General features: G+C 46.0%; 1 protein-coding gene across 5 annotated transcripts in view; it reads left to right on the top strand.

The window, feature by feature from the left end:
- The window catches only part of ME3 (malic enzyme 3), a 378039-nt gene that overhangs the window by 272067 nt on the left and 82394 nt on the right, over positions 1-23578 (top strand). For all 5 annotated transcript variants that reach the window (XM_010973388.3, XM_045509048.2, XM_045509046.2 and 2 more), the window contains 2 exons: positions 13170-13303; positions 16326-16475. In XM_010973388.3, coding sequence (XP_010971690.1) covers positions 13170-13303; positions 16326-16475 — 284 coding nt within the window. The remainder of the gene's footprint in view (positions 1-13169; positions 13304-16325; positions 16476-23578) is intronic.

Below are 23578 nucleotides of genomic sequence, written 5' to 3'. Positions count from 1 at the left end.
TTTTTTAATGTTGTGTCTCCCTACTAAACTGAGTTCACAGCTAGAGTTTGGTTGAGTTTAACAAACAGTTGTATTTTATTCTCCTGGGGAGTATTTACCTTCTGTTCCCAGCCCTCATTATTCCCCCACTTTGGGGGAGAAAACACTGAATGTTGCTGCAAGCTTCTCCCTTTTCCCTGTAGAGAAGGTGTTAAAGGTAAAAGGCTGGGGCCCAGTGGGATAAGGCCAGCCAGGAAATCACTTCAGTAGACTGATCAAACTCTGTCTTTACTGTGGCTGACAAAGGTTATTATTAGAATATTCAAAATCATAACAAACGATGCAAAACCACGTGTGCAAAATAGTGATTACGAGGATGGGCTTCCGTGGCACACAGACCTGGGTTCATATTCCAGCCCCACAACTTATTAACTATGTAAATTGGGGCAGACATTTCACTTCGTAGGGATGTGGTAAAAGGACAAAATTGAAATAGTGCATTGGTTCATTCAGTATCTACCACAGCCTGTCCCTTGTAGGCACTAAAGAAATAGTACTAGTATCTTTATTAATTTAATAGAAGTTATAAAATATAGACTACCCACAAATTTCATCTATAAAAGCAAATTTCCAGACTATTCAATAATGACCCAATCAATCATTCAGTGGTATATTTAGCCAATCAGCATTAATTTACAATAAGCTATTTGTTGGTCCTTTAAAGGAGAACTTTAAATATTGACTTAACTTATCACAGGACAAAGGTTTTAGAAGAGCCTGGTAGCTAAATGGCACTAAATATAGCCGAGGGCACAGAGCTGTTTATTTTGAGACATTTGGAGGCGAGGTCACCCTACAGTTCTCTGTGAATGTCAACACCGCTTCCTTCAGAGGAGACAGCGTCACTCTGGAACAGCCGAGCCACACTTGGAGGAATTCCAGTGACCCTTTAGGAAATCACCAATGAACAAGAGTGATTTGATTGAATTCCTGTAGTCCCTAAACACATAGGTCCCAGAGCTAATCATGTTTATGAAATGAGGAATTTTTAAAGAGTCTCTCAAATTCAATAAGTTGCAAGGATTAGCTTCAATCTCAGGAGGGAATAAAGAAACAATTTAATGTTGATTCTATAAACTAAACACTGGTGAGAAGAAAAACTCACATAGTTTGAGGTTCTACATTTTCCTTTCTCTTTCTTTTAATATAAATCTAATTTTAAAATGGAAATACAGTTCAAAAAGCATTCCCAGTACTTCAGCTTTTAACTTTCAGTCCGGTCTGCTTTGTGTTTCTCTCATTAATTTTAGATTTGCATTTTAGGTCCACATCACCAATGAAAATTTATTGGGCACTTACCCTTAAATTCCAAGTAAATGGTGTCCCAGCTTTGAGTACCAAGGAAGACGAATAGAATGGGTTGAGGATAGAGGTTAGAGAGGGAGGAATAAATAGGATGAGAAATTCTAAGGACATCCTAGGCTGCTGTGTGCGTGGTTCAGGGATCCTTGTGTTCCCCACTGTACTCAGCATCTGGCGAGGACCCAGGCACAGCTCATTTTACTGAGGGCCTCAGATACGCCAGCCACTAGCTGGGGACACCATGCAGGAGGTTCAGTTAGTTTTTACCACAATCTTTTGAAATGGGTATTACTATCTTCATTCCATAGTTGAGCAAATTGAGGATAAAAGACGTTAAGAATGTCATCCGGGATCACACAGCTGGTGGGGGGAGAGTCGCAATTTGAATCCAGGGCTGATGACTTCAAAGCCTGAGCTTTCTCATCTGTGGCGCCTCGTGGGTAATCTTCACCGCACACCTGAACTCCAGCAAAAATGCCACTAGCGCTATTTTGCTGAGTACCCCAGCCTGTCAGGCGCTAAAGGAGCCTGCTTACTTCCAAGTTAATTCCAAAATATAAAGGGCAAGGGGGGTGCAAAAGACACTAGTTTGAATGAAAAGAACACAAGACTGAAACTCTATGGGGGCAGGGCCCATATATATTTAGTCTCACATTGTATGTCTGATGTCTGCCACACAGATGGTCCTGAAAACATACTTGTTAAATGAATGGTTCTGTAAATGCATTAATGAACCAACAATTCAGTTGATTTTAGGTAAATTGTTAAACCCTCTGTGAAATGAGCATAACACTTCCATAGCCTACCTGAGAGGGCACTGGTTCCCAAACTTTGCTGTACCTTGGAATCATCTGTGGACCTTTAAAAACTCATCAAGGCTCCCATCCCCAGAATTCTGACTTAGTGGGTATGGGATGTGACCTGGGCATTTAACAGCCCCCTAAGCAGTTCTAATGAGTAGCAAAGTTTGGGAACCACTGTCATCAGGATATTCTTTTTGGTTTTTGAGATTGTCAGACAGAACAAAGGGAATACAGCTACCTCATAAAACCCGAAGAGGCCATCAAATATAAACAGTTGTTATAAAGTCAGTCCTAAGTGATGGTGGACAGAGAAGGAGACTGGTTGCTCTGCTCTCCTGTGTGCACATTGGTCATCTGTGTCCAGGGCAAAATGACCTCCTTCCTGGTTGGCCTGGTGGGGTGGGAGAGTTGAGGTACTTGCCCGGGACGAGGAGGATTTGGTAACATCAGGGCTGGGACAGGTTAACAATGATCTACTGGACAATTGCCCCATAAGGTGAACTTGTCCTTGGTCAGTTTCACATCCAGTTCTGGCACCCCCACCCACTCACCAGCACACACCAGCCATGCGCCTATTCAGTTCTGTTTATTTTATTCCTTCTGGTCATAGTTCACTTTCTGACCCAGTCCTCCCAGGCTGGGCCCATCAAAGAGCTGTTGTGTGGTTGGAGGGAGGAAGCAGGACTCCCTTGTCCTCAGCAGCTCCCCTGCCCATCACCTTCCTCTGCCATTACTCTGTTGAGGTTCAGCTGAGTTAGAGGGCCATCAGGGTGCCAAGAACAATATTATTTAAATTTTCAATAATAGCGTCTTGGGAAGAGTGTCATGAAGCATTCAAACCACTGCAGGGAGTTTTGCCAACAGAATGATTCATAAGCCTTCCAAGTAGCCACCTCTGTTCCCCTGTCCAGGTAGAACAAAATCCTAGAGTCACCAAGGATTTCCGGAGCAGACTCCTCATTTCTCTTCCACGTTGGTCCTTATCCAACAATTTTGCATAAACTAGTCTTCCAATGGCAAAATAATTGAAAGAGCCATTATTCTCATATGCTTTTGAGTAACATGTACCAGCCACATGCCCTCAGCCTGGCCTTGACCCCACCTGAGCCTCCCTTTCCTCCTCTATAAATAGGCATAACAACACCTGCCCTGTCTGGGAGCAAATGATATAAACCACATGAGACCATTTTAGAAACAAAGCACTAAAAACATACAAGATGTGCCAAGCAAAGGGGCACACAGTTCACGAGACATTGTCCCTGCCCTCAAGGAACTTATTGTCTTGAAGGGAAATGAGACTAGAAAGGAAATAAATACCATAAAGGGCAATTGCTAAATTGCTTACTCACAGCCTTTTTTTTTTTTTTTTAACCTTTCTGCCACATCTTCGAATTTACAAAGAGATCTCAGCATCCATGTTCTTATTTGATTGATACAACCATGCGGTGAACACAGCAAACTCAGAGAGGTGAAGTCTCTTCCCCAGAATCACACAGCCCAGAAGCAGAGGAACTGAATGTAGAGCTTTGTCTCATGGTTCCCACTCCTCCATACTGGCTGTGTGAGTGCAGCACCTCCGGGGGTCCTGGTCATCATCCCATGGAAGGGAAATTGAATTGTATGTCCGACTCGAGCAAGACCTGTGTACACCATAGATGGAAAGGTCACAGGCAGCCTCCACACATTTGCAGCTTGCAGCACCCAAATTCAGTCTGTGAGCACAAAACTGGCTTAGGGTTGGTTCTGGGCAGTAAGGGGCAGTGTATCCTCTGCTCTCCTTTGGGGAATTTACGATGTGTTTCTGGATCTGTAATTTTGCACCTGACCATAGAAGAATGTCTGGGAGGAAGGCCATTCTCAGGTCTGTGTCTGCTAAGACTTCCCAATGCTTGTGTTTCTAAGACCCCCATATATCCATCCCAGGAGTGTGCTCAGGGGCCCTCATAAACCTGGGGTTCAGTCAGAGACCAGCCACCTCAGTAATCCCTTCCTGTCACTTCCTGTCTCCAACTGGGGTCCACGTCACTCTAACTCATAAAAATCCAAACAAATAAGGTCATGAAATACTATGCAAAAGGAGGAGGAAATGCCTTCTAGTTCCCTAACAGCTCATCAGCTTTAATGTGCAGTTTCGGAGCTGATTGCCCCCCGTTCTGTCCCAGCCACCGCTGCTCTCTGCTGTGCAGTTGGTGGATGGAGGAAGCGGGTTGTCGCATGAGCAGTCAGCTCAGAGCATGATGTAATGAGGGTGAAACAGAAAACCTTCACTGTTACATGTGTGTCTGCTAATCCTTCCTTTCAGTAATGATGCTGAGGAAACATGGTCTGAGGAACATGGCTACGTGTCTGTCATGGGCCAAGAACATAATCATAGGCGTACAAGCGCACCTGTGTGCAGATAGCCCAGCTGGCCTGGTGCTAATACAGAGGGCACTTAGCAGTAGCTGAGCTATTAATAGGTAACTGGCTCTATTTGGAGAAGCAGAATAATTCTACCGCTAAACAAATCAAAACCAACTCAGTCAACAACTGTTTAATCTGTCAACTCTCAGGAGCAGGTGGTTAGCACAGAGGAAGGTGTGTCAACTTCACAAGCACGTGAACTGAATCTGGGTTCTGCTGGTTCTTCCATCGACCTGCTGTGTGACCTTGGGCAAGTTACTTATTCCTTTGGCCTCAGTTTCCTAGTCCAAAGGATAGTAATCATGGGACTATTAACCCAGAGTTGCTGCGAGGGTTAAATGAGATGACAGGTTTGAAGTGCCTGACCCAACCCAGTGGGTGCTCAGTGAAAGATAATGATCGCTCTTGTTACTGGCGATGACATATATATATATTTTTAATGGAGGTACTGGGGATTGAACCCAGGACCTCGTGCATGCTAAGCACGCACCCTACCACTGAGCCATATGCTCCCCCACCAGTGATGATATTTTTGTGCTACAACCTGTATTAGCTGCTTCAAAGTATCTGCTTGCCAATACCCCGAGTTTATTATATAGAAATTAATGCTCAGAAAATCAAATGGGAAACACCTTTCATGTGCTAAACTGTATGACATTGACTCTGAGAGAAAAGGAAGAGCTGTGTGAAATGGGGTGTCAGGGAAGGCCTCCTGGAGGAGGCAGCCTGGACGGGGGATTGGAAGGTGGAGAAGGGAAGCAGTCAGAGCATGGTGGGCAGGGGTCCTGATGTGAGTCAGAGCGTGGCATCCAGAGTGAGTGGGTCTGTTGATGCCGGGTGAGGGGATGGAGTGCACGGGGCTGCAGAGGCGGGAGCCTTGCCTGGGCCATTGGATAAACAGTTATGCCTGATGAAGTGAAGTCACTTCAGCCCCTGTTCTGCCAGACTAGCACCTGAGCACCTTCAGGGCTTATCTCTAGCATTGCTAACGAGCTCTCTTGGGTCCCCCTGCCCCATGAACCAGTAGTAATGGTACTAAGGGGAACAGCTGGCCTTCACCGAGCACTTCCTGTGTGCCAGTTCTCATGCTGAGCATCTCACATGTGTTATTTCATTTAATCCCACAGCACATGAAATGGTCAGCCCTCCATTTCATAGGTTAGAGAAGTGGCCTGCCCAAGGGTCACTGGTGTACGTTAACCCATGTGTCTTTGCCAGTAGACTCAGGTGGACAGTGACCGCACCTGCTCCTTTTAGGACTCCCCATTGCCTAACAGGGCACACCTGGCACAAAGTAGGAACCGATAAACGCTTGTGGAGTGGATGAGGAGAGACTGTCAAGCGTACAGCAGGGCTCTGGATCCAGAGGCAATAGGCAGATCACCCAGAGGGGCTGGAACCTCCGCTCAGGAAATCTCTGTCTTGAGGAACTGGGCACTGTGAAGCCGGGTCTCTGGACAGCAGGAGGCTGGGACAGGGACACAACCTGATAGGCTTGCAGCCTTTGAGCCCTGCCATTTGATGGTGGGATCTATTCAAATATCTTCTCTGTGATGCCGGTAAGTTTTGTCCTGGGCTGAGCTCACAGGTGGCATTCAGTGGCTGGGCCAGAGATACTCATTCATGGAAGATGATACAATAGGTAAAGTGGTGATGGTTACAAGATCAACAGTGGTGCAGTGGGCACTGACCAATCAGGACAATCCCAGGCCTTCCGTGCCAGAGCGGGATCTTGAAGCTACCTGCTTTGCCAAACATTAATCCATTGGTTGCTGGATCTTGGGGAGGTTCCAAAGGTTCCTTGGGAGAAGCCAGAGCAGGTTGGGAGGGGTAGCAGTTGAAATATTTCAAAAGATTATTTCAAAACTAGTAGGTCCCTATTGGTGTGTCCTGGCTGAACACCACAGGGTTGCTCTCTGCCAAGAGAGTCAGCCATTTTTCAAAAGGCACTTGTCCTGTTTTGAGGACTTTGTTAAAACTAGATAATGTGATCCATAACTCCATTTAACTAGACATGCAGAAACTGTAAATTCTCAATGCAGTGAGAACAAATAAGGACCCTTGCTGTCAACTCCTCCATGTTGTACAAACCGTACTCTTACCTTAAGACTCCTGGTGTACCTCGTGGGAAATGCGACTTTTTGAGATACAGACCAAGATCCTGAGTGCCGATTAGCAAAGTTCATTTCTTTGGTAGAGAAATGTAAGTTATAATATTTTCCCCTCAAACCCTAGTGGATCGTCTTGTGCCTGTGCTATTTTGGAAACCATGGTACAGCTAAAGTGCCTGCATTTCTGCTTTGCAAACCTATAAATCTGACATTGCCTTAACATGAGCTTCAGGGTGAAAAAAAGCTTCTAGAAGAATTTTTTTTTTAATCCCCGAAATTACCAGTTGCTAAACAGTCATACTTTTTCCTGAAATACAGAGGAGGGTGGTGGCAGTCAGCGAAGAGAAACACTTAGCCTTGCAGAGAGGAGCGGGCTTTTATTAAAAGCCACGCTAGTCATTAACAAAGGTGATGTCATAATTAAATGCCTGGGCCTGCCTGGGACCCTGGGGCCAAGGAGAGATGACCCCCGTCCTTACTCAGCCAGTAAACGGTCTAATGGTACCTAATGGTGTTTAGTGAAAGCGCCCAGTCTCTAGCGCAGGCAAGATGTTTCCTGCAAAAGGATCGGGGACCTCGCTGTCACACCACATTTGCAAAGCTGGTGGCCAGGGCAGGGGATTTATGAATTGGTGGCTTTGGGCTCCGGTGAAGAAAACGTTGGGAATTTCATGTGTGGAGAGTACTTTGCAAAATCTCCGTGAGTCATACTTTCAACGAGTCGAGCTTATTGTAAGACAGATCTTTCTTCCAGTCCCAGCACTACTTCTGCGTGGAGGAACAATTCCTCAGGATGTTCATGAGCTGAGTCATTGTTGTTAATTTCTACAAACATACGAGGAGCCCAGAATTCGTAGTTTCAGAGATTCCCGTTACAAAACAAAAAGGAAATTGGGAATAGCCAAGGAGTCAAACTCTATTCCACCTTTTCCCTCTCTGTTTCTCTTTTTTTCCCACTCACCCCCTTTCCCTATCCCAGCTCACATATTTCTGAGTCCCTCTCACCAAGGTCCTGGCAGGGTGTACACTGTAGGGGCAAGACTGCAGCCTGTGATCAAATCTTGGTTCTGTCACTTACCTCTAGTCAAAGAAGTCATCAGGGAAAATAATATCACACCAAATGGACCTACTGATTATAAGATGCGTCCTGGTTTAAGGAGCAATAAAATAGGGGGTAACGGCTGTGCGACTTCAGGAGCATTACATAACCTCTCGTGCTCAGCCATCTCAGCTGTAGAGTGGAGGTTGTAAACCTCCTCACAAGGGGGTTGTAAGGATGGAGTAAGATTGGGTATTTATCGGTCCTTTTCTTAGAGCTGATGATAACAACAGCTCTAAGGTGGGGATGACCAATACATGGGCTGGGATCTCCGTGTCATTATTAAACTCTCTGTAAAAGCACTTGGAGTCATTGTAGAGGAGACATTTTTCCACTGGTGGAGGAATGAGGGGAGCTAATGCTTCCCTCCTTTTCAAGCTTCTCTTCCCCAAGGGAGTCTGGGAAGGCTGGACAGCCATCAGCCTCACTTAGGCCTCCCTTACCACCCACACGGCCGTCTTCCCTTCTAGGAGGAAATGTGTATTTCTTGGGGTGTGTTATGAACAGAGGGCTTCACCAGAGCTGCCCCAGGTATCATCAGCCTTGACTACAATGGGGGTCATGTTAACAGTATTACATAATTAACTGGCTAATTAAAAACTATTCTCAGCCCCCTACACAATCCCCCTTGGGGATTCTGGCCCCTTCCTTGTTGATGTCCGCCACCCATGGAGCCATTCAGGGACACACCAGTATGGCTGTTGCCAAGGTCTGCTGGGAGAAAATCGGGGAGGCTGAGGAAGCCGAGAGTGTCTAGGCAGAGCCACCCAGAGTTCTACACGGGAAAGGTGTCTCTTCTTCACGGTGTGTTGCACCTTATCATTTTGGGATAAAGGCAGGGCAATCAGAGTCCCCACTTCCCCCAATGTCCCTTATGGGAACAGTTCCTGCAACTTCTGCCAGCAGACAGTCTCCATAGGACTTAACTGGGCCAAGGAGCAGATTCTAAGGCTTCCTACTTAATCTCCATCTCCCCGCCAGTGCCCCAGCCAGAAAATGCTGCTCTGTCAAAGACACTGGTAAAAGACTGAAAGGACAAGCCACATACTCGAAAAATATTTACAAAACACATGTCTGATACTCAACTTGTATCCAAACTATGCAAAGAATTCTTTTAAAACAGCTGTATTGAATTATAATTCACATACCACATAATTCACTTATTTAAAGTGTATACAGTTCAGTGGTTTTGGAGATAATACATTATTAACTTTTTAAGTTGTGTAAAGTGTGTGTATATATATATATATATATATATATATATATATATATATATATATATAAAAAGAACAAAATTTGATTAAATCATTTAAGTGTACAGTTAAGTGGCATGAAGTACATTCACAAAGTTGTGTAACCATCACAGCTATTTCCAAAGCTTCTTCATCACCCTAAACAGAAATTCTGTGATCACTAAGCAGTGACTCACCTCTCCCTCACTGCCCAGCCCTCAGTAGTCTCTAATCTGCTTTCTGCCTCTGTGAATTTGCCTATTCTAGATATTTTGTATGAGTGGAGTCTTACAGTCTTTGTCCTTTTGTATCTGACTTATTTCATCTGACAGAATGTTTTCAAGGTCCACCCATGAAGTAGCATGTATCAGAACTTCCTTTTTATGTTTGAATAAATTTTTATTGTATGTGTGTACATTTTGTTTATCTGTTCATATGTTGGTGGACACCTGGGTTGATTCCACCTTTTGGCTGTTGTGAATAATCCGTTTAAGTCCTTGCCTTCATTTCCTTTGGGTATATGTACCTAGGAGTGGAATTCCTCAGGTCATGTGGTATTTCTTTTTGAGGAAATGCTAAACCATTTTTCCATAAAGACTGAAACACTTTATATTCCTTTCAGCAGTGTTTGAGGGTTTCAGTTTCTCCATATCTTCACCAACACTCGTTATTTTTTCATTGTTGTTTGTTTTGCTTTTTGTTCTCTTACAGCCATCCTAGTGGTGTGAAATGGTATCTCATTGTAGTTTTGATTTGACTTTCCCTAATAACTAAAGATGGTGAATATTTTTTCATGTGCTGTCAACCATTTGTATACGTTCTTTGAAGAAATGTCTGTTCATTTGTCCACTTTTTAACTGGGTTGTTTTTCTTTTCATTATCTTATTGTAGCAGTTATTTATATATTCTGGATAGTAAACTATTATCAAACTATTATATAATTTCCAAATATTTTCTCTCATTTTGTAGGTTGCTTTTCACTTTCTTGATAGTGTCCTTTTATGCACAAAAGTTTTTAGGTGATGTCAGTTTATCTAATTTTTTCTTTTGGTGTCATATCTAAGAATCCATAGTCAAATGCAAGGTCATGAGGATTTACTCCTAAGTTTTCTTCTAAGAGTTTTGTGATTTTAGCTCTTATATTTAGGCTCTTCATTTATTTTGAGTTAATTTTTGTATTTGGTGAGAAGAGTCTAACTTCATTCTTTTGCATCTAGAAATCCAATTGTCCCAGCAACTATTCTTTCCCCATTGAATGGATTTGGCATCCTTGTCAAAAATCAATTTGCCAAGGTTGTATGGGTTTATTTCTGAACTCTTAACTCTGTTCTGTTGATCTGTGTCTAAACTTACGCCAGTACCACACTGTTTTAACTACTGTAGTTTTATATTAAATTTTGAAATCTTCTTTTTAAAAATGGTTTTGGTTGTTCAGGGCCCCTTCCTATTCCATGTGAATTTGAGGACTGGCTTTTCTATTTCTGCAAAAGAGGTCATTTGAATTTTGATAGGGATTGCATTTGAAATTGTAGATCAAGGAACTCTTAAAACTCAGCAATAAGAAAATAAACAATTAAAAATGGGCAAAAGATCTGAACAGTACCTTACCAAGAAGATATACAGAATAAAAATAAGCATATGAAAAAATGCACATCATATGTCAACAGGAAGTTGCAAATTAAAACAATAATAACATACCACTACATATCTACTACAGTGACTAAAAGATTAAAAATTGACAATACCAATTGCTGGAGAGGATGTGGAGTGACAGAAACCCATTCACTGCTGATGGGAATGCAGAATGGTACAGCCACTTTAGAAAACAGTTTGGCAGTTTCTTAAAAAGCTAAATATAATCTTATCATATGATCCAGCAACTACATGTATTTACTCAGATGATTTGAAAACTTTTGTCCTCACAAAACCTTATGCATAAATGTTTATAGCAACTTTATTTACATTCACCAAAAACTAAAAGCAGCCAAGGTGTCCTTCAACAGATAAATGGAGAAACAAACTGTGCTACAACCAGACAATGGATAGTCATTCAGTGATAAAAAGAAATGAGTTCTCAAACTACAAAAATACAATGCATCTTAAATTGTTAAGTGAAAGAAGCCAGTCTGAAAAGGCTGCATACTGTATGATTCCAATTGTATGACATTCTGGAAAAGACAAAACTGTACAGACAGTAAAAACAAAACAAAACAAAACAAGTCAGTACTTGCCAAAGGCTTAGGGAGTGGAAGGAGGGATGAAAAGTTAAAGCACATGGGATTTTAGAGCATTGAAATGACATAGTATTATAATATCATATAATACTATAATGATGGATATGTGACATTAGACTTTGTGAAAACTCACAGAACTTTACAGTACAAACAATGGACTTATTATATCCAGATTAAAAAAAAAATCATTTGCTAGACTGAAAGATCCCAGGAAGGAATGCAGATTGTGACTGTGTATTACAGACGTATGATACAACCTCATTGAAGAGGGTGGAAGGAAACGTGCTGATCTGAGTAACTTTGGAAATGAGAGGAGTTTGTGAGACCAAAGGCAAAAGCAATCGCACATAAGCACTATGCTCTAGGTTATAGCGTTGCTTCCCACCGTGGTACAGGTTAGCAGTTTGATACTGCTCCCTGTGTATATGGGAACTGAGTAATTAAGTAAAAGGGTAGCAGATGGTGGGAGCTATGTCTCTCACTGTTGGAATGGGAACTCACAGATCAGCAAGGCAGTGAGGCTAGAATGATCCACGTGGTAATGAATTAGAGTTAAAAGACAACAGTATGAACTGATATTTAGCTTAATATCGATTCATTTTCTTGCTCTGTCAGCTGGGAGGGACTAAAAACAATGAAACTCCAATAATAAGAAGCACAAAAAATAAGTAGAGCCCAGATCTTGGTTTCTAATACCATACTCCAAAAAAGGAATCCAGCCTCTTTGAAAAAATGGCTGATTCTAGGACTTGGACAGGCAGTACACAAGATGAGCCTGGAGCTTCTTGTAGTGCCAGAAAGTAGGAGGTACTAGTAAAAAAAAAAAAAAAAAAAAGGAAGGAAGGAAGGAAGAAAGAAAGAAAGAAGAAATGGAAAGAAACAATCAAAATTATAGGAGGATGTCAAAGGGACACGGAGCCAACTGAAGAAGTTCCCAGTGGCCAAAGCTGGAACAATTTGAGCAAAAAAAAAAAAAAAAATAAGGCAGTATTGGGTTATAACCCAGAGTATGAAATAAATACCCATGAGTTCATTTTAATATAAATAAACAGTTGAATAAACAAATAAATGGGGAGAAGAGACAAATCTCCCATGCAGAAGAATTCCAAAAAAGGAGTAAGTTTACAGTGGAAAAACCTGACAAACACTACTTCAGCCAGATGATCATGGTCCCATCTACAGTGCTGAGTCATGTGGCTACTGTGTCCCTTGATCTGATGTGATGAAAATGGCGCTTTACCTCTGTGGTCTTACTCCTCAAAACCCACCTCCCCACTGTAGTCATGAGAGAAACAGCAGACGAATTCCAGTAGAGGGATAGCATGCAGAATACCTGAGCAATGCTCCTCAAACCTCTCAAGGCCATCAAAACCAAGGAAAGTCTGAGGAACCGTCAGAGCCAAGAGGAGCCTAAGGAGACACAATGACTGCATGTAATGTTGGATCCTGGATGGGGTCCTGGAACAACAACAGCAAAACATTAGGTAAAAACAAAGGAAATCTGAATAAACCATGGACTTTACTTAATACTAACACAGCATTATTGATTCATTAACTCTTAACGAATGTACTGTGCTGATGTAAGATATTAATAATTGGGGAAACTGGGTGAGGAGATATATGGGAACTCTCTGTACTGTCTTCTTAATGTTTCTGTAAATCTAAAGTTGTTCTAAAGATTAAAAAATATTTTTAAATAAACAAAAAAAAATCTCTGATGATGTGGATATTTTCCATGCTCTTCTACGAGGAAGCTGAGGCTAAGAAGAGATAAGGCAGCTGGCACAAGACTGCCCAGCTACTTAAACAGCAGAGGTGGGATTCGAGTCCAGGGCCCTGCTGTTGAGTCACAGTGACTTTGGCCTGACTGTGGATGGGCCCTCTTCTGTTCCTTGGTTTCCTGCATATCCATTTATGTGTGTGTGCTTTTTTCTTGTTCTCTCCAGGGTATGGCCTTCACCCTTGAAGAAAGACTGCAGCTTGGGATCCACGGCTTAATCCCCCCCTGCTTCCTGAGCCAGGACGTCCAGCTCCTCCGGGTCATGCGATACTATGAGCGGCAGCAGAGTGACCTGGACAAGTCAGTACCTAACGGCTGCTCTCTTCCCCGGGCCCTGGACTGAGCTGTCTGCTTCCTGTGGTCCGTAGAGGGTTTTCTGGGGACCCTCTACCTAGGAAAGGCTGAGAGCCCCGCGAGATCTCAGACCCAGCCCTGCCTTCCATAGGGTGAGGGCCTCCCTGAGGGACAGGGCTTGTTACGATCCAGACACAGTCGATGTGTCCTGGGAGGACTGAGAAGGGAGCCTGAATTCCGACCAGTGGAATCCAGTTGGGCCTCTGGGAAGTGATGGACTCTGTCTGAGTCAACCCAGAGAGCACAGACAGGACTTCAGCTTTCAGCAGTGGGGTTCGTGGAAAGCATTTCACTCAGTGGGAAAAAGTGGAGCAAAAATGTAGGGACAGGTGTGTTAAGGAAGCAGAACATGGCCCAGGTCCCTGGAATAAGGGGGACGAGGTGGAGAAGGGGGGAGATGGACAGGGGCCCCTGTTGGAGATGGAGGTTTATGGGGCATAGTTAGTAACCCTGCTGTTCCTCTAGGGACAGTATCTCCAGTGGGAAGACAGGTGTGAAGAACTAAATGGGGAATCACAGGGTCAGCCTTATCAGTCTAACTAAAGAAGGTAGCGACTTCGCAGGTAACATGGCTATGAATTGGCACAGCCAGGATTTGAACACAGATAATTAGCCCCAGAATGTTTGCTTTCAACTTCTCTGCTACACTACAGCCAGGAGGCATCAGAGCTCAGTGGCTGCAAGACTAGACGGTAGTACCAGACCGAGTTCAAATCCTCAAGAATGAGGACTACCACTTACTAGTACGAGTCCCTCGGGCCCTCTGGGTCGTTCCTCGTCTGTACACTGAGTACATCAGTGGCGTCTAACTCACAGGGTGTGGTGTGGAGTAAATGCATTAGTATTTGTGATGTGCTTGCAGCAGTGCCCGGCCCGTAGGAAGCACTATGTAAGAATTTGTTAAATAAACGTGTCACCTTGCTATAGGCTCCAACAGAAATGTAGGGAGCAGACAGGTGTTCCCTCTACATATCCATAGAGCTTAATGGCCGAGATTTTGGGTCTTTGAGGGTGTGGCTGTTCCCCTCGGCAGCATGTCAGGGTGCTCCTGCACCCCTCTTCCTGTGCTCCCCTCATGCCATCCATCACTTCTGAGCAGTAGTGGATAAGGAAGCCTCTGTGCCCCACCAAAGCACTAACCTCTGTAGTTAATACTCACATTAGCTCCAAGCTCACACTGCAACCGAGGCCAAGCATTCTCCCCCTTGTTTATCCCACTCAGATGGGGTCTAACCATGTCACACTGAAGAGCAAACCAGGAAGTACACAGTGATTCCAGCTAACAACATTAGACACTCCCTAGCTTTGAACAGCCTGAACTTCTCTCTTTTGTTAAATTTATAAAGAAGAATTAAAGTCCAAAGTGAAATCCTCTTTCCTAAGATATTAAACTCGAAAACTTAGAAGTTTAGAACCCTCCCCTCCCTCGTTCTCTCCAGCTAGATGGGTCTCACTCATGTGCCTGGGAAGACGTGCCAGGCCCAGGGGGTGGGGCTGTGCCTCATCCTGGGAGCACTGGAGAGCTCACTCCAGACGCTGGCTCTGTTGACTCCTCTGACCCACTCATTCTTGGACTTCCTCATTTCAGCACATGCTTGGGGAAATGCTCTAGAGGCTCCCCAGTTTATTATGGGTAAGGACAGTGGTGTGCTGGTAGAGGCTGAATAACTGGTTCTGGGGCAGGGGGTCATTTAGAGCATTTGCCAATTCCTGTGGTGTAAATACTCCCACCATGGCCGATTTCAAGTTACTAACTTGACACCACTGAATGTGGAGTTGAGGAGAGATGTGAGCAAATCGCTACTGACTAAGAGAATCTGCACTTAGTAATGAGCTGAGACCCTAGGTATTCTAAGCATAAGTCATCCCTTCCTAAAGGTGCATTCTAAAACAGTGTTTAGTTCTGGACCAGTGCCTTTGGTGAGGAAGAAGAGCCTAAGGCCCCAAGAAGTCCCAAGGCTTCCTCAAAGTCACACAACTAGTAAACAGCAGAGCTGGGATTCACACCCAGGGCCCTGACGCCACGCCCATGAATCAGTCCCCTGTCAGAGCATCTCTGCCACCCAACTCCACGCCAGAGCCTCAGGTGCCTTCATTACCTTTCCCAAACTGTTGTCCAGAAAGGTTGTGACATCAGCAGTCACTTACACCTCATTGGGAATTTCAATCCCTGGGTTTTTCCCTCCCAGACTTTTTTGCATTTTTAGGAGTGTAAATGAAAGACTCTTCCTGGCTTAGTGATTTCAGGCTTCGGGGACTAGGTAAGGGGGAGATTTTTTTGGAGCATTCTTCCTGAGATCACTTGGCACTCGACCACTTGTGAACTCTGCTTGTGACAGGAACCAGCCCTGTATGGTTGGAAAGGCCAGTTCAAACAACACTGGTCCACCCAGTATTTTCCTTGACCCTCTCCTGGTCCCAGAATGCTATCATTCTGCTGTCATTCATTAATGTCCACATGATAACAATATAACTATCTTGCACCATGGTTGAGAGCACAGATTCCAGAGTCAGACTGCTTAGGTTCATATCCCTTGGATGAATTATTTCATTTCTCTGTGCCATGGTCTTCTTGTTTCTAAAATAGTGCAAAATTATAGTATCTACCTCACAAGTCATTGGGAGTCATGTTCCCCATGTTAAATGAGTTAATAAAAAATATTTAGGGGTTGAGGGTGGTAGAGCACTTGCTTAGCATGCATGAGGTCCTGGGTTCAATCCTCGGTACCTCCACTAAAAAAAAAAAAAGTAAAAAAAATCTATTTAGAGAAGTACCTACACCGTATATAATAGTAAGCACCATAAGGCAGATCATATTTTCCACATTTCATAGACGATGAGACCATGCTTAGAGGAGATGCTGATTTGCCCGTGAACGTGGGAGCCATGGGTCCCTGCACCAAGAGCCTTCCACGCTGTCACGTATGGTGCGTGTGTGATTGGCGTGGTTCTTGTCTCCCCTTCCAAGGTACATCATTCTCATGACGCTCCAAGACCGGAATGAGAAGCTCTTCTACCGAGTGCTGACATCAGACGTGGAGAAATTCATGCCCATCGTGTACACGCCCACCGTGGGGCTGGCCTGTCAGCACTACGGCCTGACCTTCCGCAGACCCCGGTGAGCATTCCTGGGGTGAGGGCTCAGGGAGGGGCTGTCTCTTGGAGGAGAATCAATTCTCCCCACTCACCTTGCTTGGTGGGACCCTGGAGGCTCTTCCTGATGGGGGCAGTGGCTCAACAAGACATTTGACTTTAATCTCTTGCTCAGGAAAATGACCGCATGCACAGAGAAATGAGCTGAGAGAGTAGCTAGCAAGGGGACCTCAGAGCTTCTCCACCTCCCAATAATAAATGCCTAACATGTTGTTCAGACTTGGCCTGAGAGCTCTTTCAGATTGTTTTTCTCTCATTATCTACCTACCACCTCCCTCCCTCTCCCCCTCCAAACCCTGCTTTCCGGGACATCTCCTGTGCTGAAGCTCTCCTGCCAATTCGGGCCAATGAATAATGGAGTGTTGGATACCAAAGACAGTTCTTTTGCTGATTCAAAGAACCACAGTATTCCTTCACTTGGGCTTGACTCAGATTCCACTCAAAATTAGGCAAAAATTTGGCACTACATTTCCTTTCAGAGCCAAGGAATTTGGGGGCAGTTTTCTAAAGAGAGCACTTGGGTTTTTCCTCGGTAAGTTCAGAATGCATATAAATGTATTTAAATTAAAAAGGTAAAACGGGAGGGTTTTCAAAAGGTCTTCAGTACAAGGTAATTATCAACACATAATTCTAGCACTGATGATTAAGGAGCTGCCTGGGTTTATTACATGTCATGGAACACTGTTTCAGTCTGTGCTAGAACAGGTTAATTTACAACATACTGTGCACAGATGTGTAATTTAACGTTTACGTAGAATTTATAAATCTGTGTTTATAAATCGTGTGCTGTGTGAGGAACACGTACTCATGTATCTAGAACATCTTTTGGTAATGTGGAAAAACAGCCTTCCAGTTCTGAAGTCAGCATTTGGGATAAGCATTGCAGGCCGAGCCCAGGGAGTCCCCGGTGTCACCCTTGGCAGAGGGCAGCGTGTCACACCTCGTCTCGGCTGGGGTGTCCAGCTGCTGCAACAGACAGTCCTCATCACTCAGAGTGGCCACATTTCTGCCATCCTGGGGGTGGGGGGCTGGGGACCACTGCACCAGGCCCCGTAGCATTTCTGGTCTTCAACCTGACTCTTTTAACGGGATAGAGACTCCTGTTCTCTTGTTCTCATCCCTGAAACCAATACTGGCGGTGACTGTGGAGCTGACATTTCGTAAGGATGCAGGACCCTATTTACCTCCCTGTTCTACTCAGAAATGAGCCTTCCAGGTCTTCCCTCCTGCACAGTGCAGGTCAGCTCACTCCTTTCCGTCCTCTGAGGCTGTCCCCTTGGGCTTAAAGAAACAAGTCTAGCACTTTGAAAAAACTGAGCCTGGCACAGCCCAGCTCGTCCTCAGAAATCTCATGTTCTGGCTACACAGCTCTGACCTCCATGCCCAGGTACGCCTGGCATTCTCTGCACGCCTTTGCACGTGTGGTCCCCTCTGCCGACTCCTGCATTCTCTCCTTTCCTCGTTCTCTGCCCATAAAAATTCAGGTTGTCCCGCAAGGCTCCCTGCAAAAGAGTCAGCGTCTCTGTGGAGCCCTCCGTGATCCGCCCCAGGCACAAGTGATCACTCCCTTCTCAGCCTCCCCCACAACCCATGACGCATATTTCTATTCCATAGTTTTATTTTTGGGTTCTTTATGTTTTTAATGATTTGTACATCAGCCTTCTCTACTGGAACACAAATTTCTGGAGGGGGCAGGAAATGCATCAGATCCATTTGGCGAGTTGTTGACACTCAGATAGGAAATAGCATTGTGTACAGAGCGGGAAGAAAGGACCAGGTCTTTGCAATCAGCCCTGAGGTGTAGTCTCCTTGACCTTGGGCAAGTCACTTATCCTCTCTCAGCCTTAATGTCCACATTTATGAAATGGAGAAAATCATGCTACCTGCCTCAAATGATCATTGTGAGCATAAAATGCGGTATTGGGAATCAGCTACTTGGCATAAATGTTAGAGTCTGTTTCCTTTAGTAACTGTTATAGGAGGAAGGAAGGACTGATGAATGTAGAGTCATATTATATATCTGCATTTTAAAATTCTTACAAAGAAAATTCAGTCATTGAACATGTAGTGAACTAACATGGATAACTAGAGATGTGACTTGACTCTTCCAGACCTACTGTTTCCTGCAGAGGTCCTTTAACTCTCAAGGCATGGCTCACTGCCACCACTGGCTTGCAGCTGAGATCATATGGAAACACGAGGTTATTTGGGAGCCCTTCTCCACAGAGTCAGTGGACTAGATTGTGAATTTGGTTATTGGCTTCAGACAAACTAGTATGAAGCTGGTGAAGGTAGAATTTGCCTCCAGGGCCCATTGCAGAATCCAGGAAGCATGCAAGACTGAATTTGAGTTAATGAACATTTATGGAGCAGTTACTAGGTGCCAGGCGTCATGTCACACACTGTGAAGTTACCCCCATGTTCTTCATCTCAAGAATAGTCATGTAAGTTAAATATAATAAAAGTTAAAAGGAAATAAGATATTTAATAGGGACAAAGAATTACAGGAGCACAAGGGAGAGGAAAATCTGTTTTCCCTGGGGGCAGCCGGAATGCTTCACAGAAGAGATGACATTTGAGCTGGTGCTTAAAGGCTGGATAGGAATTCCATGAGTAGAGAAGGGAATGGCCATTCCTTGGAAGGGTTTGGTTTTATGAGCTTTGTAGTCAGCCGGGCAGTCAGCTCACCGGCAAGGAGGGCAAAGGGCGGGGAGCTAGGCCTTTACATCCTTTGGCTTGTAATAGATCTTCCCTACGTCCCGTAAGTTTAGTTTGGAAACAGTATCTCCATTTCACAGATGAGGAAACTGAGGTGGCCAGAGGAAAGGAACTTGTCTGAGATCACTATTGACAAGCAGTTGGTCAATTCAGAATTCTGACTATGGGAATTGGGGAAATCAACACCAAGAAGATGACATTTGAGCTGGGCCGTGAAAAATGAATGCAAAGAATTGAGACAAAAAGTTTTGCTCAACGGTGACCCAGATGCATTCACCTCCCCCTTGCTAGAATGTAAGGCTTCTGGGAGCTCATGGTGGGTGAAACAGGAGAGTGGAGGGGCTAAGGAAGAGAACTGGCCGAGGGGTTCTGCCCAGTGCTTGATCTTCTTCCCACCACCCAAGAGGATTGGATTAATGGGGAGCTGTTTGACACAGGCCCAGTCAGTGATGGAGAGGGTCATGGCGGCAGAGCGGGGGTCCGTGTGGGTGGAAACAGGGCCCTGCCTGTCAACTGAGCCCAGAGAACCAGGTCAGCCCTGAGAGGGTGTAGAGAGGGGGCTGTAGAAGCTGGACACACAACATGGAAAACAAGCCTGTGATAGTCCCAGGAGGAGACCTGCAGTTGAACTAGAACCTGTAGGAAAATCGCAATCATAGTAACTACTTGCTAAGGGCAAGGTACTGTCCTGAAATCTTTACATAGATTAACTCATTTAATTATCACAGCCCCCTAAGGTAGATACTGCTGCCCCACTTGTAGATGAGAAAACTGAGGCATAGAGAAAACGTGCCCACAGTCACACAGCTCATAACCAGCAAAGCCGGGACTCAGACCCACCCAGTCTGAGCCAGAGTGTGGATAGGTAACCACAGCACCACGCTGCTTGCTACAACAGTTTGGAGCTGTGCACATTTGGTGGGTATCAGGGTGGGGCATCCTTGCAGCTCCTGGAATTTGATTCCCAGGGGTCTAAAGTGAGGGCTGCAGTATACCGTTTCCAGAACCTCTCCTGGGAGGGAATGATCCCTGAGTCCCAGGCCACGGCTGAGTGGGGCTGAGGCAGGCATGGGCAGACTGAACCGTCCTCTTGGATTCGTCCCTCCCACTCCGGATACAGACTTCCCGCATGTGTTTTGCAGGAACCCTTCTTCAGATGACTACCCAATTAAGCTATCTGACATGTGACATTCTAAACTGTTTGCTCCAGGTTTCCATTTGGCTGCTTTCCAGGTCTTGATTCCATACCTGCCTTGTTCCTAAGGGAAAGGAGAGCTTGGGCTCCACCCCAGCCGTCAGCTTCATCTGAGGCCTGGCTGGGAATGGCTTTGTGGATTAACATCCAAAGGGAAGAGAGCCCCAAGGCCGAGAGGGAGAGGGCCAGCTCCTTCTCAGTTTCTGAAATGATAAACATTCCTGCCAGGCTTCCGGGAACAATAGTGTCCTCTGTGAAAGGGCCTGGCTCCCGACCAAAGCTAATTAGGTCCAGCTGAGGCTAAAATTGAACCTCCGACACCCCTCGGGCTCTGCCTCGCTTCATAACCCGGGGAGAGGTGCCAGAGTATCTCAGGGACACCTGAGTACCCCTGAGCAGAGGAGACACAGCAGAAGGTTCTGGGCTCTGAGGAGCCTCCTCTGCCCCTTCCTGCCTCTCCCCTGACACTCCCTCTGCATGTGCCTCCATGGGCCACGGGTGCTGGCTAGTGTGGCTTGAAGACATCACCCCAAGGTCATTGGTGTGTGACTTGGAAGAGGTGGAAGCCAAAGAGGAGGCAGGGCAGGAGGAGCGTAGCTCAACTATGGAGCAGGTGTGGGGAGGAAGCCAATGTGGCAGGTTTGCTGACCAGTGCCAGCGAATATCTCCCTTGAGGAGGCCGCCTCCCTTGGACCAGTTCAGTCCTTTCCCCCCTCATCCTCTGAGCTCCAAGTGACGTGCACACACACACCTGTAGACCTAACACGTCCCCAGCCTCTGTGTGGGGTCCCACCTGTGTGGGTGATGAGAGCTGGGTTGCAGGTAGTGGGAGGAGCACAGCCTTTGGAGCCAAGCAGACCTGACTTTGAATCCCAGCTCCTGATGACCTTTGACAGTTAAATTGGCACCCCTCAGTCTCCTCGTGTGTAAAATGGGAACAGTGCCCATCCCCGTGGCTGCTTGTGAGGCTGGGCGAGATTCCACACGTCAAGGGCCCTCAGGAGCACTCGGCAGCTGTGATCCACCTGACCCTCCCCCACCCCTAGATCTGTCGTCCGACGCAGTCACCCTGCCCCAGAGTCTCAAGTGCTGGCTGACTGACTGCACCTCAGGCCTCTGAAACGCCGCCCATTCTGTTGTTTGATTCAGACCTGAGTGATCTGCACTTGTGCTTAACTAGCAAATCCATTGGCGGGTACCTGTGAAGAATCGGGGGCTGTGAAGAGGTAGAGAGGCGAGGGCAGGAAGTGGGACTGGGTTTCCCCAGTCGAGGCTCTGTGGGAGATACCTGAGGACAAGTTTGGATCTGGACAAGGCAGCAGCCCTTGCCCTGCACCAGGCTCCTGTCTCTCTTACCTGCAGGCAGATAGGTTTCTTCACACAGGCCGGTACCATATACACGATCTTAACAGCTACTGAATGAAAGCTCACGAGGCTCCTGCTGGGCCCAGGCTAGGTATTTCGTGTACTCGATCTCTGAGCCCTGAAACAACCCCACAAGGCATTTGTTACTTTACTCAGAGGAAGACTAACTTGTCTAAGGCAGCCGGGCTGACCCAGAGACAATTCCCTGTAATTTTTTCTGCGTTCATAGTCCAGCTTTTGGTGGCCCTGGTAAACATGACACCTCAGAGGCAAACACTTGGATCCCTGCCTTCATGTAAACTCCCTTGCATGACCCGCCTCCACACACGAGGGCCACACACACACACCCGGGGACAGCGCACCGGGGCTGGGGTCCAGAGGGAGTGGGTCGGCTCCCCCAGTGACAGTCACGTGGCCTTGGAGCCCAGCCGCTCCCCCTCACTGAGCCTGGGTCACAGGAACTGTCCACCTCGTGGGCTTGCTGTGAAGGTCAGGTGAGCTAAATGTGTGTGGACTTCATCTGTTATAAAGCTCCTCACGGGCTTGAAGGGGTATTCCTTTTTCATCTCTTCTTCTCCCTCCCTCAACCCCCATTAAAAAGATGGTCTTAAGGCTCACACTCACCCCTTGGGGATTCCTGCCTCCCACTCTCAATGTCTGGTGAGCCCTTGGCTCTTTTTTTTTTTCTTTTTTGCATTGGGACATTTTTATCTTAAACCACCTCTACACACACACACACACACACACACACACACACACACACCCCATAACTGGGAGGCAGGCAGAAAGCAAGGAGGAGCCCCAGCAGAATAGCCGCCTCTGCCCCAGCCTCAGGGCAGCAAAGCGCTGGTTCCTCTGGCAGAGCCAGCTCCACGTCCAGTTGTGCCCAGGGTCCTCTGCCAAACTCGCCCCGCTGTGCCGCTGGAAAGGCTCCCTGGCACAGGGCAAGCACAAGGTCTGTGGCTGGGTCTGCTTCACTGCCCATCTGGCCCGTTTAGGCCTCCAGCCTCGGTGTTATAAGCAGAACACTGGGTTAGGAGTCAGGAGACCTGGGTTCTCGCCCTTGCCACTCCCTTGTGGCCCCAACTCCTTGGACAAGCCATGTAGCTCCTTAGGCTCAAGTAAAAGTGGTGGGGTTGGTTGCACAGCTTCCGTGAGCTCCTCCAGCTCTAACCTTTTAGGGTCTAACAACCCAAACTCTATAACCAAGTTAGAAGTGGGATCTTAAGGTGAACCACAGTCACATTATGGAGCTGAGCCAAAGTTTCTCCACCTGTAGAATTAAGGGGGTCAAGTTAGAGCAGTAGTTCTCAGTGACAGCTGTGCACTAAAAGCATCTGGGGAGCTTTAAATCAGAATCCCCAAGGTGGGGCCCGGGCAGCTTTAGTTTTCAAAAGCTCCCCAGGGATTCTCGGGGGCAGCCGGGCTGAGGACCGCTGAGCAGGATGATCTCTGAAGTTCCTTCCAGCTTAGATCTTCTGTGACTTGTTGAGTCGCTAACCTGCAGCCCGTATCTTCCAGGCCACCCCCGCCTGGTAGTCTGTTGAAAATTAAGGTCATGATGATGTAACAGAAATGTTATCTACGACTCGACCCTCAGCAACCAAACTGTTGAACCCCACTGGCAAGTTCCCTCATGTCTCTTTCACACGATCAGTGGGGTTAGGGGGTGGGAAGCAGGCTCACGTGTGCTTTCCTCCCCCCTCCCCCAATTTCCTTCTGAAGCCTCTGTCACTGCACAGGAGTCACCCGTCTCCCAGGCTGCAATTCATCCCAGTTGATTAGACAAG

This window comes from Camelus bactrianus, chromosome 10, assembly GCF_048773025.1.
Source record: "Camelus bactrianus isolate YW-2024 breed Bactrian camel chromosome 10, ASM4877302v1, whole genome shotgun sequence".
NCBI classification, from domain to species: Eukaryota; Metazoa; Chordata; class Mammalia; order Artiodactyla; family Camelidae; genus Camelus; species Camelus bactrianus.
Note: the sequence above shows the minus strand (reverse complement) of the source record. Positions and strands in the feature narration are given on the sequence as shown.